This window comes from Cavia porcellus, unplaced genomic scaffold (genome assembly GCF_034190915.1).
Source record: "Cavia porcellus strain 051 isolate PalLab524CR breed Dunkin Hartley unplaced genomic scaffold, mCavPor4.1 scaffold_1, whole genome shotgun sequence".
Classification (NCBI taxonomy): domain Eukaryota; kingdom Metazoa; phylum Chordata; class Mammalia; order Rodentia; family Caviidae; genus Cavia; species Cavia porcellus.
In genome coordinates, this window is record NW_026947484.1 from 201,842,264 (window position 1) to 201,858,613 (window position 16,350).

The 16,350-nt window shown below is 50.7% G+C and overlaps 2 protein-coding genes across 2 annotated transcripts; one reads left to right on the forward strand and one right to left on the reverse strand.

The window, feature by feature from the left end:
- Window positions 1-100: 100 nt before the first annotated feature.
- Cfap157 (cilia and flagella associated protein 157) lies at window positions 101-14,511 on the forward strand. Its single transcript, XM_003470756.5, has 9 exons — window positions 101-7,407; window positions 10,091-10,362; window positions 10,900-11,053; window positions 11,787-12,054; window positions 12,593-12,723; window positions 12,912-13,062; window positions 13,570-13,736; window positions 13,884-14,070; window positions 14,440-14,511. The coding sequence occupies exons 1-9, from the start codon at window positions 7,238-7,240 to the stop codon at window positions 14,509-14,511; spliced, it is 1,572 nt and encodes a 523-aa protein (XP_003470804.1). The 5' UTR covers window positions 101-7,237.
- Window positions 14,406-16,350, reverse strand: Ptrh1 (peptidyl-tRNA hydrolase 1 homolog). The gene is made up of 5 exons (XM_003470626.5): window positions 16,195-16,350; window positions 15,524-15,743; window positions 15,206-15,305; window positions 14,980-15,025; window positions 14,406-14,880 (listed from the first exon to the last, which is right to left on the reverse strand). The coding sequence occupies exons 1-5, from the start codon at window positions 16,288-16,290 to the stop codon at window positions 14,698-14,700; spliced, it is 645 nt and encodes a 214-aa protein (XP_003470674.2). The 5' UTR covers window positions 16,291-16,350; the 3' UTR covers window positions 14,406-14,697.

Sequence of the window (16,350 nt, forward strand, 5' to 3'; positions counted from 1 at the left end):
CTGGTGCTGGCTCCATCTTCACCAACTGTCCGTTCCTTGCATTAGATCTGCAACTGTCTCACATTCAAGGATGATAGTGAATCTAGGCTTGAACTCTATGTAGCAATGGGGCTTTGCCTGGAGATGATGTTGGCCTTCTGGTTCTGTTTGTCTCCCTCTCTGAGGTCCTGTCTGCCTCTGCAGATGCCCCCGTTTGAGTGCATGGTGCTGGCGTATTTAAGGCCTCCAGTGAGCTGGATCAGCATTGCCCCCTTCATGTCTTCCTATCCATTTATGTAACAGACTTTGCAGACTGGGATCCAGTGTATGTCCTTATCTTGATACCTGTCCAGGACCTAGGGAATAGACCCTGAAGCAACCATGAAAGTCACACAGGGCACCTACTAGAATACTAGGCTCAAGGCCTAGCTCTTTGGACAAACTTGTTTCACTTATTAAATCTGTTCTCCAGTTAGGGTTTGGAAATGGTTTGACTATGTTCCCAAGGGTTCAGGCTTTGGAGGCTTGGTCTTTAGAGAGAGGGGGCTGGGAGGTGATAGAAACTTTAGGAGTTGGGGTTTAGTGGAAAATAATCAGATTGCTGAGGATGCTGCCCTTAGAAAAGAGCAAGCCTGGCCTCTCCCCATCCTTGGCTTCCTGTCTTACCATGTGGTTCCTGTTCTACCATGATGCCATTAGCCATAAGATCCTTGCCAGAGTCAACTTGATGCCTGGGCCATTCTCTTGAACCTCCAACCTGATGAGCTAAATAAACCTCTTTTCTTTGTATGTTATGCAGCCTCAAGAATTTTGTTATAGTAACAGAGAATGGACTAAGGTTTCTTTGGAGCACTGAGACAATCAAGGCCAAATGTTGGAATCTCTACTACTGCAACGTTGGTGAGACTGGCCTTGTAAGGAGGTGATGCTGATAGTGACCCTTTACTGACCATGCCAGCCAGGCCTCTCATGCCCTGTCTGCTGAGTGGGTCTTCTCCAAGTCTGCAGATGAAACTGAGGCTCACGCTTGAAAAGCGTCAGACTCCTATAGTCATACATCAGTGTTTATTTCACCATTAACCAGATTGCTTTGGAAAGAGATCTGAGATTGAAAGTTTACAGTTCTAAAAGTTATTCTAGGCTGAGTTCACATGACAGTAAAGTAAGACTGATGGTTTCTTCCAAGTTCATTCTTCACACTGGGTCCATGGAAAGGGATCTCTAGTTATTTTTGACAGCCTTTGGCCAAGGCTTTCTGTCACCTTTCTCCCAACTGCCACTTGAGCAAGTAAGCATGACGCTTTATACTCCTGGGCAGAGTCCAGGTTCACTGTGTCATTCAGCAGAGATGGGGCCCATCACTCCAAGTCTGCAGTGGTATGAAACACTACACAGGCAAGGGTTCTGGAGCAAACCAGAGCCTGTTAAAAACATTGCACCTCTGAAAAGCAACCCTAAAACCATGAGCTGCTGCTGGTCTTTTGGCCTTTCCGGAGGCCCTAGTCTGCACTGGGGCATTTAGCAGAGTCTGCTGCTGGGCCAGAAACCACCGTCATTATGACACTATGCACCTATTCCCGGGAAAGCAGAATAGCACTGTGACTGGGACCTACTCGGGGCTCATTCCCCGTGATCTTGATGAGGGGCTCTGTACTCTCCTGTGCTTCCTGTGGAAAAGCTGACCCTGGCTTGCTGTCAGCATTTAAAGTATTGAGTCATTGATGGGGATGATGGCTCCCAGTGCAGCCTGGGGAGAAGGAGCCCAGAAGCCCAGAAGCTGAAAAGTCCATTTGCTCATCCGCCAGAGAGGGAACATAATGTGTGTTCACTTTGGGTCACTCAGCACCTCCAGTTGCATAGGGCAGCATGACTAAATCTCAGGGGCTCAGTGTTGAGTGAAGAGCAGAGTATGGGAGAATGCATGCAGAATGATGCACTTACAGAAAGTTTTAAAACTTCATAAGAGTCACCAGAGGGTTGGGGGTGTGGCTCAGTGGTAGAGCATGGGCTTACCATGCATGCACAGGACCCTGGGTTCAGTTCCCAGCACAAAAGAGGGCAACCTATGGGTGCATAGGTTGCAGGTGTGTAAAAACATGCATGAGAATGATAAATACGAGTCAGGCTAATTGTCATGTATGGGGAAAGGATGATTATTATCCTGTTCCTTAGCTTATCAATCCCAAAAGAATCTGTGACTTGACAGTGCTTCATTGGCTGGACCTGGAAGCTCACACCTATAATCCCAGCACTCTAGAAGCTGAGGCAGGAGATCGCCATGAGTTCAAGGCCAGCCTGGAGTGCATGGTGAAATGCTGTCTCAAAATACACACACATGTATACACACATAAAGTGCTTCATTATCCAGGTGCAGTGGTGCACATGTGTAATTTTAGCACTTAGGAGGCTGAGGCAAGAGCATTGCCATGATTTTGAGTCAGCCTGAACTACAAAGTAAGACCCTGTCTCAAAAAAGCCAAGAACATGGCCGGGTGTGGTGACACACACCTGTAATCCCAGCACTCAGAAGGCTGAGGCAAAAGAATCATTGCAGGTTCAAGACCAGCCTGGACTGCATAAGACCCTGTCTCAAAAAAAAAGTGCTGATTTGAACAATGCCAAAAAGTAAGGATAATCACTCTGACCTTTGGCTAACATATACTGAGCACTTGTTATGTGCCAGGTACTGTGTACTTAGTACATGTCCTGCTAAGTCTTCTCAACTTCTGGAGTTGCTGTCATCAGCCCTCCTTGCACACAGGGAAGCAGAAGTGGCCTCCCATTGGTGCTCAGCAGTCTGACTGGAGCCCATGCTCACCATTCTCAGGACAAGCAGGTGGCAGGACTCTGGAGTAAATACAGAATGCAAATCTGTGTGATTGGAGCAAAGGGCTCATGGAGGAGGATGGTTTTATTCAGGCAAACCAAAGAAGAAAAGACAAGGAGGAAGAATAAAAATCGAGTTTTCCTGGACCAGTGAGCTACTTCTGTGGTCCCCTCATCCATTATCTATTTGAAAGAAAAAAATATGGAACTCTTATGACTCAACAATAACAATAAAAAGTGATGTAATTAGAAAGTAAGCAGAGATGGGCCAGGGATTTAGCTCAGTGGCATAAGTGCTTGCCTAACAAACACAAGGCCGTGAGTTCGATTCCCGGTACCAAAAAAAGAAAGTAAGCAGAGGACTTGAATAGACATTTCTTGAAAAAGATGCACAAATGGCAGACAAGTCATAAAAAGATGTGCAATTTTACTAAATATTAGGGAAAGGGAAATAAAAACCACAGTGAAGAGGCTGAGGGAGGGTCCTGTGAGTTTGAGGCCAGGCTGGGCCACATAATGAGTTAAAGATCAACCTGACTACCTTGGGAGACTGTGTCAAAAAAAAAACCAAAAAGATTTATCATACCCTTTAAGATGGCTGACATTAACACACAGAGAGAGAAAATGGAAGTGTTGGAGTGTGGAGAAAGTAAAACCCTTTTATACCATGCACCACAGGCTGGGATATAAAATTATGTGACTGCTATGGAAGGCTGTGGCAATTTTTAAAAAATTAAAAGCAGAATTGCTGTGTGATCCAGTAATTCCACTTCTAGATAAACCCAAAAGAGTTGGAAAAGAGGCTTGGAGAGAGATTTGCACACCTGTGCTCAAAGCAGCATTATTCATAGTAACCAAAAGGCCAAAACGGCTACAGTATGCATTGATGGGTGAACGGATTAATAAAATGTGATATGCAAACACACACAGGACTGCTGTTCAGCCTTAAGAAGAAAGGCAATCTTAATACGTGTTACAGCAAGGATGCAGTTGGAAGACAGCGTGCTGATAAATGAGCCAGTCACAAGTGCGTAAAACCCGACTGCCTTCTCTGAGCGACCTAGAGCAGTCAGGTTCCTAGAGACACAGTAGACTGGGGGTTTTGTGGAGTGAGCTTTCCGTTTGCAGGACTGGAAAAGTGTAGAGCTGGTTGTTGGTGGTAGTTGCACAACAGCGGAAACTGGGCGCACCCACAATGAAAATGGTGAGTGCTATTTAAAAAGATAAAGTTCATGTTCACAAGTGGTTTTCCAGTGAGGCGATGCTCCTTTGTACTCAGGAGGGATCACCTGGATTTAAGAGCAGTGGGGAAAGAGTGGCTGCAGGAGCACCTACCCACAAGTCCCCAGGCACCAGTTAACCTGGAGGGTGGCACATCGTGACTGCAGGTGGCTGCAGTGTGCTCACAGAAGTGCACAGGACACAGGTTGACTCCGTATACTGTGTGTACCCCTCCCTGACTTCCAGGGGCTCACTCCAGTGATTGATCCCTAGGATTTGAGCTGGTTTGACCCTATCACTCCAGAACAAGAGTATGCTTTTAGTGAAGCCATATTCTAAAACCACCACCCTACCAACACTGTATCTTGGGGGAAAAAATACAAAAAAAAAAAAAAACTTTCCAGAGCTAAAATCCATTCAGAGGAGGCCTAAGTTGTCAGCTAGCAGACGTGGCTGCTCAGGGCTGTCTGGTGGCTTCCTTGGAGCTGGGTGGCAAGAATGAATTTGTGCCAGACCTGTGCTCTTGTGACTTTGAGACTGAAAATAAGCAAGCTGCACTTGTCTGCTTGGTAACTAGAAGCAGTCCCTCCATTGATCCACCTGGCAGGGACCTGCCTTAGACATATGAGGACCATCTGCCCCAAAGTGGGCTCGGCAGCCAAGTGCAGGTACGTGGGTGAACACAGGCTGAGATCAGACCAGGCTGGACCACACCAGAAGAATCCCCAGTGATCCAGACCTCATTCAGTGGATGTTATCTGAAGCCAATAAATGCTGGAGTGATTTGTCATGTGGATTCCAAGCAGGTGCAGCAGTTTCACTATGGAATTCAGGTTGGCCTTGAACTCACTATGTAGCCCAGGCTGGCCTCAAACTGCAGTGATCCCCCAGCCCAAGTGCTGAGATTACAGCTGTACACCAGCACACTCAGCAAAAGTTTACTCTTTGAGGGCTGGGAATTTAACTCAGTGGCATAAGCACATGCCTGGCAAGCACTACATTGTGAGTTTGATCTCCAGTACAAAAAAAAAAAAAAAAAAAAAAAAGTAATGTATAAAAAAAAAAGAACTGTCGAAAAATTTACTCTTTGGGGGCCAAGCCCAGCCCCATTCTTTGGCCTGGTGCCACTCCCAAGCCCACTATTGAAACACCCAAGTGGCACATATGGCTTCTTCTAGGTAACATCTTCCCAATACTTGGTGGCTTTTTAGATATGCATCCCCTTGATGGACTTGGCAGTTTCTGGGCATTCCCAAAGTGACTGCAAAGATTTGAACCTCTTGATTTGTGTAATTTTGTCATGTTTGGGAGGTCAAGAGAATAATGAAACATTTTCAAGGTCTTCCTATGTAGTTCAGGCTGGCCTTGAACTCATTATGTAGCATAGGCTGGCCTCAAACTTTCAGGGATCCTCAGCCTCCCAAATGCTGGATTTACAGGCCTGCATCACTACCACCTCGTTCTCTCCTCATATTTTTTATCTACTGTGATGTTATATTTTCATTTTATTCTTTTGTTTGGTTTTATTTGGGGTTTTTGAAACAGAGTCTCACTATGCAGTTCAGGCTACCTTTGAACTTGTGACAGTCCTTCTGCCTCAGGCTCCCAAGGTCTGGAGTTACGAGAGTGTGTCACCATGCCTGCTCCTTTTGTTCTTTAGAAATGGTTTTCTTCAGGTCTTTGGACACATTTAAGATGGTTTCATGTTTTTGTTGAACTCATGACCTCATGCTTGCCAGGCAGGCACTTGTGCTGTTGAGCTAAATCCCCAACCCCAGTTTTGTTTTTGAGATGGGGGTTGATAACTCAGGCTGGTCTCAAATTCACAGTGATCCTCCTGCCTCAGTCTCCTGAGTGCTGGGATCACAGCTGTGCACCCTCACGCCAGCTGTCTTTTTTGCTTTTCCTTTTCCTTTTTGCTTTTCCTGTCTTTTCTGATTTTCCTTGGGAGGCGATGGTCGACTGATCATTTATTTACATTATTGTTTGGCTGGAGTAATTCTGTGAAGCCTTTTTCTCTTTGTGTGCTGTTTCTGATGTCCCTGTCCAGATTTTTCCTCCTTGACTATCTCCTTCAGCCCTGCTACCGGGGGTCACTCCAGGGTGGTCCTAAACCACTGAAGGGTCAGAGGTTGTGGGAAGCCCCTTCTGCCAGCTGGTTGTTTTCCTCTCGTGACAGATGAGTGTGTGGCTCAGAGGCTGCCAGCTGATCCAGTTCCACGATCAGCCCAGGGGAAGAAGCTTGGGGATCCCGTCTCAGGTTGGTCACGCACAGTCTGCTGGCTTCTAGAGATGACTCTGTCATTAAGCCTGGGTTCCCGAGAACCACTCCTGAATCAGAGACCGTCACCATTTGCTCAGGGTGTAAACCTCTTATCCCAGTGAAGTATCAGTCCCAGTGTGATGGATCTGTATGTGGCCTTTGGGACGCCTCCTGGGGCCCCTTGCCCTGCGCTGAATCTTCCTCAATGGATGTGACCTGGCCTGTGAGCAGTCTTCCTGACTCGAGTTGACTTTCTCAATTGCCCAGACTGGGCTTGACCTTGGGAACCCCTGCCTCAGCCTCTTAGGGTGCTGAAATTAAGCTCATGTGCCACCATGCCTAGCAGAATGTCCTTTTCTACCATGCTGCTCCTCTCTTTTTTTTTTTTTTTTTTTTTTTTGGTACTGGGGATCAAACTCAAAACCACATGCTTACAAGACAGGTGCTTAAGCCACTGAGCTAAATCTCCAGCCCACTGCTCCCATCTTGCTTTGGGCAAAGCTAATACAATAACTTTGCTGTGTAGCTGTCATCAAAGCATGCACAAGATGCTCTCTGGGGTCTCAGGAAAGCACCCCCTGGCCAGGGACCTAACTGGTTTCTTTTGGTCCTGAGGAGTAGTGTAGGGAGCTTCCAACTTTCACTGGTTTCCATCTTCTTACTGGTCCTAGGGGCAGGCTGGTGATTTCTAGGGCCCTGACCACTCTAATTTTCTGTAACTTATTTCCGCTTGGGGGACCCGAATGTATGCCCAAGAACCTGGGCTCCTAGTCTGAGACACCGCTGCCTAGGACACCCAGGCCTAGGCCTAAGTGCCACCATCTGCCTTGGAAGGGAAGGGACCCTTTAAGTCCAGCCCGGCTCCCCCAGGCTGTTACTATGTAGCACGCCAACTTCCTTAGCAACCACTTAGCCTCTTATGGGGGCCTTGGAACAGTGGTGGCAGCCATGGCTCCCAAAAAGAAGACGAACAAGGGGGAAAAGGAGCTTGACAAGAAGAAAAAAGGAGGCAAGAAGGATCCCAGCGTGGCCATCAAGCCCATGGAGGCGCCGCTATCGGAGGACATGCGGGAGTTCTACCTCATCCAGATCCGAGACCTAGAGGACAGGCTGGCCCGGTGAGTGGGAGGCAGGAGGCTGCTAGGCCTTGGCCAGGAGAATCTAGACCTATGTCCTGGCCTCTGTGGGACGTCCAGACCCCACTGCACCCTCAGCCTCCTCACAGATAACATAAGGAAGTATCAGCCAGGTGTGGTGGTGCACACCAGTAATCCCAGCACCCAGGATTCAGAGGCAGGAGGACTGCTGAGAGTTCAAGGCCAGCCTGGGCTATAAAATGAGTTCACAGCGAGCCTAAACTACATAGCAAAACCCTATCTCAAAGACAGAAGGAAAAATAATTTTAAGCCAGGCATGGTGGCTCACACCTGTAATCCTAGCACTTGGGAGGCTGAGGCAGGAGGATCATTATGAGTTTGAGTTTGAGACCAGTTTAGGCTACAAAGTGAGCTCAAGGCCAGTTTGAACTGCATAAAGAGATCCTGCCTTAAAAAGAAAAAAAAGGTTCTGAGGGCGAATGGGTTTTCCTAGTCCTCAGCTTCTGGAGTCTGGGGACTACGAAATACGGGGCAGCCCCAACCCTGGCAGGGCCCGAGGGATGATGTATTCTTTGGGACACATGGGAGGCTGCACTCCTGAGGGTGGGTGAGCCATGTGTCCCTCATTTCTCTCCCAACAGTGGGTCAGGGGCTTGCTGGCTACCCAGCCACTGACTCCCATAATTTTGCCACGATTAGCCTCAGTTTCCCCAAATGTCAATGAGGACAGTTGATTCTCCCCTCCATGATGATGACATTCTGCCCTAGGGATGGTTTTGTATTATGTGTTTGTTGGCATGGGGATCCACTACCCCTTCGTGTAGAGATATGTTTGAAGAGTTCTGAGGCAATGGCCCAAGCTTTGGGGGGACTCCTAACAGACAAGTGGGCAGCAACTGTTCACCATCACTGAGGCTGAAGGGTGGTCACAGCCAGTGCTGAGTCTCTGCAGGAAGCTGGGTCCTAATGCTGCGGACAGCCGGCAGCATACCTCAGTTCTTTGATGCAAGATCACATACAAGACAGGCAGACCATCATTTAGAGTACAGGTAGGGTTTGTTGTTGCAAAATAGAGAAAACCTTCAAGCATGAAGGAAGGTGAGTGTCAAAATGGCAGTTGTACTGAACCAGGGTCTTGGGTTAAATGTATATGATTAACTGGGCATTCATTTTGATTGATTGATTGACTGTGTAGTTCAGGCTGGCCTTAAACTTGCAGTGATCCTCCTGCCTCAGCCTCTGAGTGCTGAGATTACAGGCATTCACCACCAAGCCCTCCTGACCCCACTGTGTCTCTCAAGGGATTTCCTTTCCTTTCTCAGGTTGTGCTCTTTCACAAGGAAAACAGGCTACTAGGTCCTTGTTTACTCCGTAGGTGGGTATTTTGGGTTTAGTTTGTTTTGAGACCTTCAGGTTTTTCTAAGCTCTTGGACTCATTTAGGCCCCAGAGTTTATCAGCACACTCAGAGGATGTTACTTCTTCTGAGCTAAAGTTTGAAACTACAAGCTTGTGTGGATTTACCTGTAGCTAATGATTAAAGCAAGGGACAAACATGTTTTCTCTGCTTTCTGAGTAGCCGCAGCCACCTGACTCCAGCCCTGGTAATTTCTAACTTTCTGCATAACACCACACTCTCAGTGTCCTCTCACCAGAGCCACGAGCGAGTCACCCACTGCAGTGATGGGGCTCTGGAGGCTCAGAGAGTCACCCCCAGGAGGAAGAGGTGCTGGGATGACAGCCCAGCCTGACTCCCCAGCAATGGGCTCCTTCCTCATCACCCAGGAGTCTTTTGGCTCCACAGTCCTGAAGCGCTCTGTGTACAGAAGCCTTTTGAGAGGTGTTGGTTCAGTAAATTATGGAACAGAACAACTTTGCAAATAGTTTCAGTCATTCTATCAGCAACTCGTCTGTTATATTGTGTTCTGAAAATTCACCAGTTTCCTGAGCTGAGACACCAGATGGAATGTGTCACGCAAAATGCATTTATTGGACAGTTACTGGGTGCTTGGCATTTGCCAAACTCTCTGCCAGGCCCTGAGAATACAGAGGTGGAGGTGGTCAGGGGTCTGCCAAGCGGAGGAGAAGGGTAGAGTCATGCAGTGGGACAAGACTCAGCCTGCAGGAGAGCAGAGAGAGGGACAGGAATCTGGCTAGGGTCAGGAAGGGCCCAATGAGGACATAGCTATGGGTTCATTTGATGGACAAAGATAAGGAAGACAGCAAAGGCACAAAGCCTTGGGACTGTGAACAGTGTCAAGGTGGGACACAGAGCTTGCCCACTGCAGCGTGGGCATTATGTCTAAAAGCCTCAGCTTTTGGGTCAGATTGAGGCTCAAGTTCTGGCTTTACCATTTATTGACTAGGAGTATATTCATCCTTCTGAGCCTCTATGTCCTCATCTATAAAATGGGTGCAACCATCATAGCACCTACATTCTTCTAAGTTGTGAGAGTTCAACAAATGGGCACTTGCTCTGTACTGGGCACAGATGGTGGGGTCACACCTATGAAGGCTTGGCCCACCCAGGCCTTATATTCTAGTGATGTAATACATAGTGCTGAGCAGTAAGGGTACAGGGAGAGGTGAAGAAATTCAAATGCCCCTTTATAGCTGGGGATGTGTGTGAATGTATGTGTGTGTGTGTGTGTGTGTATCTACCTTGCTTGGCCCCAACCCTGGCCCTCTGCCCTGCCCGGGCCCCAGGTACCAGCGGAAGTCAGACGAGCTGGCTTCACAGGAGAGGCTGTCCCGCCAGGAGTTTGAGCAGCTGGCCAGTAACAAGAAGGAGATCATCGCCTTCCTCAAGCACACGCTCAACCTGCAGGTGGATGAGATCGCTGACCTCAAGGAGCAGCTGCAGAGCCTGCAGCTGGCCAAGGAAATGGAGAAGGATGCCTTTGAAGCACAGCTGGCCCAGGTGCGCCATGAGTTCCAGGAGACCAAGGATCAGCTGACCACAGAGAACATTGTTCTTGGTGAGCAGTGAACGGGGACTGGCCAGGAGCCTCGGGCACAGCCCACTGTTGCAGGGTGGCTCAAAGTATGACCTCTGAGACTCTGTATTGTCCTCTGGGAAAAGGGGCTGACTCAGCAGACATAGGCTGCTTCACACACATCTTCCTTAATTTTCCATGCCATCTATGAGGCTGGAGACTTTTCCAAAAGGCAGGGACCCTTGTGAGGCTGCAAGCAGAATGAGGGCCTGGGCCAGAAAAAGTGTTTGCTCTCAGCTCTTGCTGTCAGTTACTCTCATGAGGGGAGCAGAGAAGTGTCAAGAGCAGCTTCCTGCAACCATGGCACCTAAACGGTGCTTTGTAAAATCAATGTCAGATAGCTGTAGGGGATTTCAGATCAGAGTTACCCAGGTGGGCAGCACATTTATTTAGGGGCACAGAATGTGCAAGGCCGGCTGGCAGGTGCAGGAGGCAGAGGGGTAGTGGGAGGCACCCCAGGGCATCCCTCAAGGCTTTCTGAAGCAGTCCCTCACTGGGCTCGTGCCCCTCCATGGGCAGCGGGAAAGCTGGCCGCCCTGGAGGAGTTCCGGCTACAGAAAGAGGAGCTCATGGACAAGTTCATGTCCCTGGAGGACCAGCTGCTAAGGCAGGAGAGCGAGTACAAGGACTATGTGTACAACCTGGAGAAGAAGTCGGTGCTGGACAAGGACAGGTGGGCAGGCTGGGTACCCCACTGGGCCCACATACACCCCACTAGGGGCCTCCACTTTCCTCAGTTTCTAACTGAGGGGACAGGATGAGGTCAGGACTCTCCAGAGCACTAGCCAGAATATGCCAGGAGTGAGATAGTAGGAAGCTGAGTGCTCCACTCCTTAGGATGGTGATGGAGAATCTCTTGAGTTTCTTTTGCCATTTCTTGTGATTTAAACTATATTTATGGTTCAGGGATTTAGTTCAGTGGCATAAGTGTCTGACTGGCAAATCCAAGGTCATGAGTTTGATCCCTGGCACCAAAAAGTAAAACAAAACAAAACTGTAATAGTTCGTAATAGGTTGCAATGAGCCGGGTGTGATTGTTCACACTTGTAATCTCAATACTCAGGAGGCTGAGGCAGGAGGATTGCTGCAAGTCAGAAGCCAACAACAATGAATTTAAGGCAAGCCTGAATGTATAGTGAGACCCTGTCTCAACAACAAAACAAAAATAGGTTGCAGTAGGTCAAATTGCAAAGGCCCAAAATGTCTTCTGACAGATATGTCCAACCTGTGGCCTACAGGCCATTTGCCCTTTTAAAAAAATATTGTAAGAACAACTATTAAAAGACAAAGCTTACTGATGTACCTTAATTATGTAGTTGTATATGGCCCAAGAGTTTTTCACTCTGTGCACCCAGGCCAGGATGTGTGCCCCCTACCCAGTCCCTTTCCCTCTGTCACCTGAGCAGACTGAGGAAAGAGATTATCCAGCGAGTGAACCTGGTGGCTGCCGAGTTCCACAAGATGGCTTCGGACCAGACGTGGGAAACTACAAAGCGAGCCATCACAGAGAACAACAGCATGACGCTACAGCTGGCCAAGGTGTCCCAGCACGGTGTGCAGCTGCTGCAGGAGAATGAGCAGCTCAAGGGCATCCAGGAGGAGCTACAGAAGCAGCTGGGGGTGCTGGAGAACACCCAGAAGGTCATGGCCAGGAACAGTAGAGGCCACCAAAAAGTGTGTCTGCCACACCCTCCCCCCAGGGCACTTTGCCCCATGACTTTTTTGTGGGGGGAAGGAGATGAGTTGGGGTCTTGCTATGCAGTTCAGGGTGGCCTTACAGCCACTACTTAGCCCGGGCTAGGCCCATACTCACGACAATCTTGCTGTCAGCCCAAGTGCTGGGGTGACAGGCAGGCACCACTATATCCAAAGCCCATTTGGCACATGAAGCAGAGGTGTCCAGGGGCCCTGCCCTCAGGATGCTACCTGCACATAGTAGTGGCTTCAGGCACAGAGTGGTGGCTTCAGGCAATGAAGCAGGTAGCACAGTGGGGTCAGGTAGCACCTCTGTGGAGTTAGTCACATCTCTGCATTACCCTATTTACTTCAAAGCCTGGATAATTGAAGCAGAGCCTGCTAGTGCCCCAGGTTGTCCAGAGGTTGTGATGGCCTCTCTGTATGTGGGGGTGAGCCTGGCTGTCTGGTGTTTGGGGGACAGGGCAGACTGAGGTCATCCAGTGGCCCAGGGTCCAGTCACCTGCCCACCCTACAGATCATCCTCATGCTGACCGAGAAGTGCCGTGAGCAGCAGCAGGGTGTGGCTGAGGCCAAGCAACTGCGTCTCCTGCTCAGCCAGCTGGAGCAGAGTATCCTGCAGCTGCAGACGGACAACCAGGCTCTGCGGTACGCAAGCCCGCAGTGCCAGGGGTGGGCTCACCACATCCCTTTTGGGCCCTATGGCCTGGGCCTGTCAGACAGGCCGAGGCCTGGGTTTGAATGGGCTAGAAAAAATGCATGGCCCAGGCGCCACAGCCTCCAGCCATAGCCAGGAGACAGAGGCTGGGTGTTGACTCATCATGCCCCAAAACCAGGAGCCAGATAGACCAGCTGAACCAACAGCAGCAGCAGCAGCAGGCTGAGGTACAGAGACTACAGCAGGAGCTGACTGAGGAGCAGAAGATCCAGGCCAGTCTAGAGGCAACCCTGGCCCAGGCCATTTTGTGTGTACAGGATATTCTGCAGGTAAGCTGGAAGTGGAGGATTGCAGGAGATACCAGAAGCTGGTCTCAGGAGACTTGGCCACCTGCAAGAAGATGAATTCAAAAAACAAAGCAAAACATGAGTTCATAAGCCACTCTGTCCCCTGAGAGACTCTTGTCCAGTATGTTTTTACTTTTTTGAGACAATCTGATAATTCAAACTGGCCTTGAACTCATTATGTAGCCCAGGCTGTCCTCAAACCCATGGCAATCCTCCTACCTCAGTTTTCTGAATGGTGGGATCATAGGTGCGCACCATCATACCCAGTTCAGTCTGTCCTTTTTTGATTGGACTTCAAGATCCCTCCAAAGAGCAGAATTCCTCCTCTCAAGCTCTGGAAGACTTCAGTCCTGAGTCTCCCTACTTAGAGAATGCGTACTGATCCCTGCCAGGGGACACTGAGAAAAGACTGTGGGGTCAGAATATTCCCAAGGTGCATGGGTGTTGGGGCCACTGTGGGCCTAATCCCAGCCCCACCCTCACTGGTAGAGGCACACAGAGGAAGAGGATGGTGACTTTGAAGTAGCACTCGAGCTACAGCGCAGGGAGCTGCTGCACCAATTGCTGGCCCTGCTCAGCTCTGCTGTGGTCCTGAAACCCCAGACAGCTGCTCATCCCCGCAGCCAGAAGCAGGCCCGTGGCCCACCCAAGCAGAGGTGAGCAGGTAGCCCCAGGTCGGTAGCCTCAGAGGCAGTGAAGGGACCCGCCTGGAAATCACTTGGGGGGCCATGCTGCAGCAAAGCCTGGCTCTCTGTGGTCGATCTGAACCTCAGCCTCCTCTGAGCCCAGGGCCTTCCCCACAGTCGATCCCGTGTCCTGCTGCCCAAGGTGGCATCTCTGCTGCAGCAGCTGTCTGGCATCACCACCTCCCAGCCAAGGCATCCAGGCCTGGTGCCTCGCCAAGGCCACATCCCACCCAACCCCCAGGACCTCAGGCTGCTCTCATTCGTTACCCGCATGGGGAGCCTCCGGGCACACAGCACTCCTGAGGTAAGGGTGCCAGGGGCCCCAGAGACAGCATGATGGCAGCACACTGTGGCTCTTTAGAGTGGACTAGACATCCCTGAGCCTTCTCATCTGTAAAGTATGCTGAAGAAAGGTGGAGCTTGGGGCTGGGGATTTAGCTCAGCGGCATAAGCGCCTGCCTTGAAAGCAGGCAGTCGTGAGTTTGATCCCCGGTACCAATAAAAAAGAAAAAGACCAAAAAAAAAAAAAGAAAGGTGGAGCTGGGCATGCCCACACATCCCCTGAGGAGGGGACTTGCTGGACCTTGTTGTCCCCACCCCACTGGCCAGAGAAAAGTGAGATTCCTCACCCCAGGATGGTTTGGTTTTCAAGCTGGCATCTTTAATCCTACAGATCCATGCCTCCGGTGCTGTAAAACGTATCAAAAAGTTCAGTCTTCCTCAAGTTTTCCTGCATCCCAAGTAGCACCTGGAGAGACCAACCCTACCCTACTCCAGAAATAGACTGTTCTGGCCACGGTCACCCCTGGAATCTGTAAGAGGCCTGGGCAGCCCGGCAAAGAGTTCTATAAAAATCCTTAATGAGTATGGTGGCTTTGAAGCCATGACCGAGTGTGCAGGCACTGGGATCTGGCAACTGTGTTTACTGGTGTCAGGAGCCAGGTGAGGGCTCCTGGCTTCGTGCTCGGATGTGGGCCAGGAGCAGGTCAGTAGCGCCATCCAGCAGTGAGGGCAGCAGTTCTTGTTCCTCAGGGGAAAAGCAGCCAAGGACATAGGCCTCCACAGCGCTACGGTGTGCAGGGCGCCCGATGCCCACCAGCAGTCTTGGCATTGCCTGTGGAGGAGCCAGAGGGACACAGGGAGCTTTGGTGAGGCATGTTGGGATCCCATGCTGGCCACCCCCACCCAGTGCAGCTCAGAAGGACAGACTCACACTGGAGTTGAGACAGCTAATGCAGGATCGGACTCCATTGTGGCCCCTTCAAGGGATAAGGGAGAAGTTAGTGTTGGGATTCGGAGGCAGCATCTTCCGTCCCTTTTGTCCCCAACTGGGTTCAGAGTGACCCATTCCTGGGCAGCTGGGTCAGAAGCCCTGCTCCACCCCAACTGGAGACCAGCATCCCCATCCTAGCCCTTAGCAGTGGGCACTGCCCACTCACCTGGCACTGCCCCCCAGCTTCAGAGCCAGTTTCCCCAGGGGCTTGTCCAGCTCATCATGCACCAGGTAGATCTCCTCCGCCGTCAGCCCAAACAGCTCCCCTAGGCACAGGAAAGGGCGGCCCTGGTTACTGCCCATCTGCACTGACAGCCATCGTCCCAGCTCACACAATGAACCCCACTTCACTTATAAAGAAGCGGAGGCTCCCCAAGTACCCAACCTCGCAGCAGCTGAAGCTCAACAGACCCGCGAGCAGCAGTGCACACTCCCTGGACTTTGTGCCCACCCGGAAAGTTCACCCATGGAGCCCTCAACTCACCGGCCCGGGCCACGCTTCGCCCGTTGGCGTTCATGAACCGTCGCGGCCGAAGAAGGACCAGCTGGGCATCACCGAGCGGGGCCAGAGCTAGATCGGCGGCGCAGCGCGGGTCGCGTACCCAGCTCTCCGCCACTCCCAGACGCTGCGCCAGATGCCCCAGCACTGCCATACCCACGCTGTGCCTCGTGCTGGGGAGTCCGGGGTTCCCCAGGCCAGCCACCTGCGGGCGGCACCAGGAAGACTGAGGCCAGAAAACTCTCACCACTCCCGATCACACAGCATTCCCCGAGGCCCAAAGCAGAGGAGAAACAGAGCAAGGGCCAGAGTTGGATAGGGGTGCGACGAAGGGAACTCCCAGAAATTTCAAAAAGCTGAGCGAGTGGCACGCCGTACTACAGAAGCGAAGCGCCTAAAAGAATTGATACTCTTTTTTTTGGGGGGGGGGCAGGGGGCTGGGGGAGCAGAGATCGAACTCATGATCTTGCCCTTGCCAGAAGGTGCTTACATCGCTGAGCTAAACCTCCAGCCAGAAGCCCCTAAAAGAAGCCTGTGTGTACGGGCTCCTTTTCTAGATAAGAAAACAGCGACTTGAAGGGTTTACTCGGGGGGATAGTGGCAGAACGCGAACCAGGGACCCCGGGCCCATATATCACTACCCATACTCCACTCACCAGCCACCGCTTCCCTGAGAACCCAGATTCCAAAACCCTCCGGCTCATGGCCCAACTGAGCCAGAGCCCAGCGAGCAAAACGCTAGACCGCGACATGCTACTCCTATTCCCAGCCCCGGCCCGCCCCTTGACGTCAACCAACCCGCAGCCAATCAC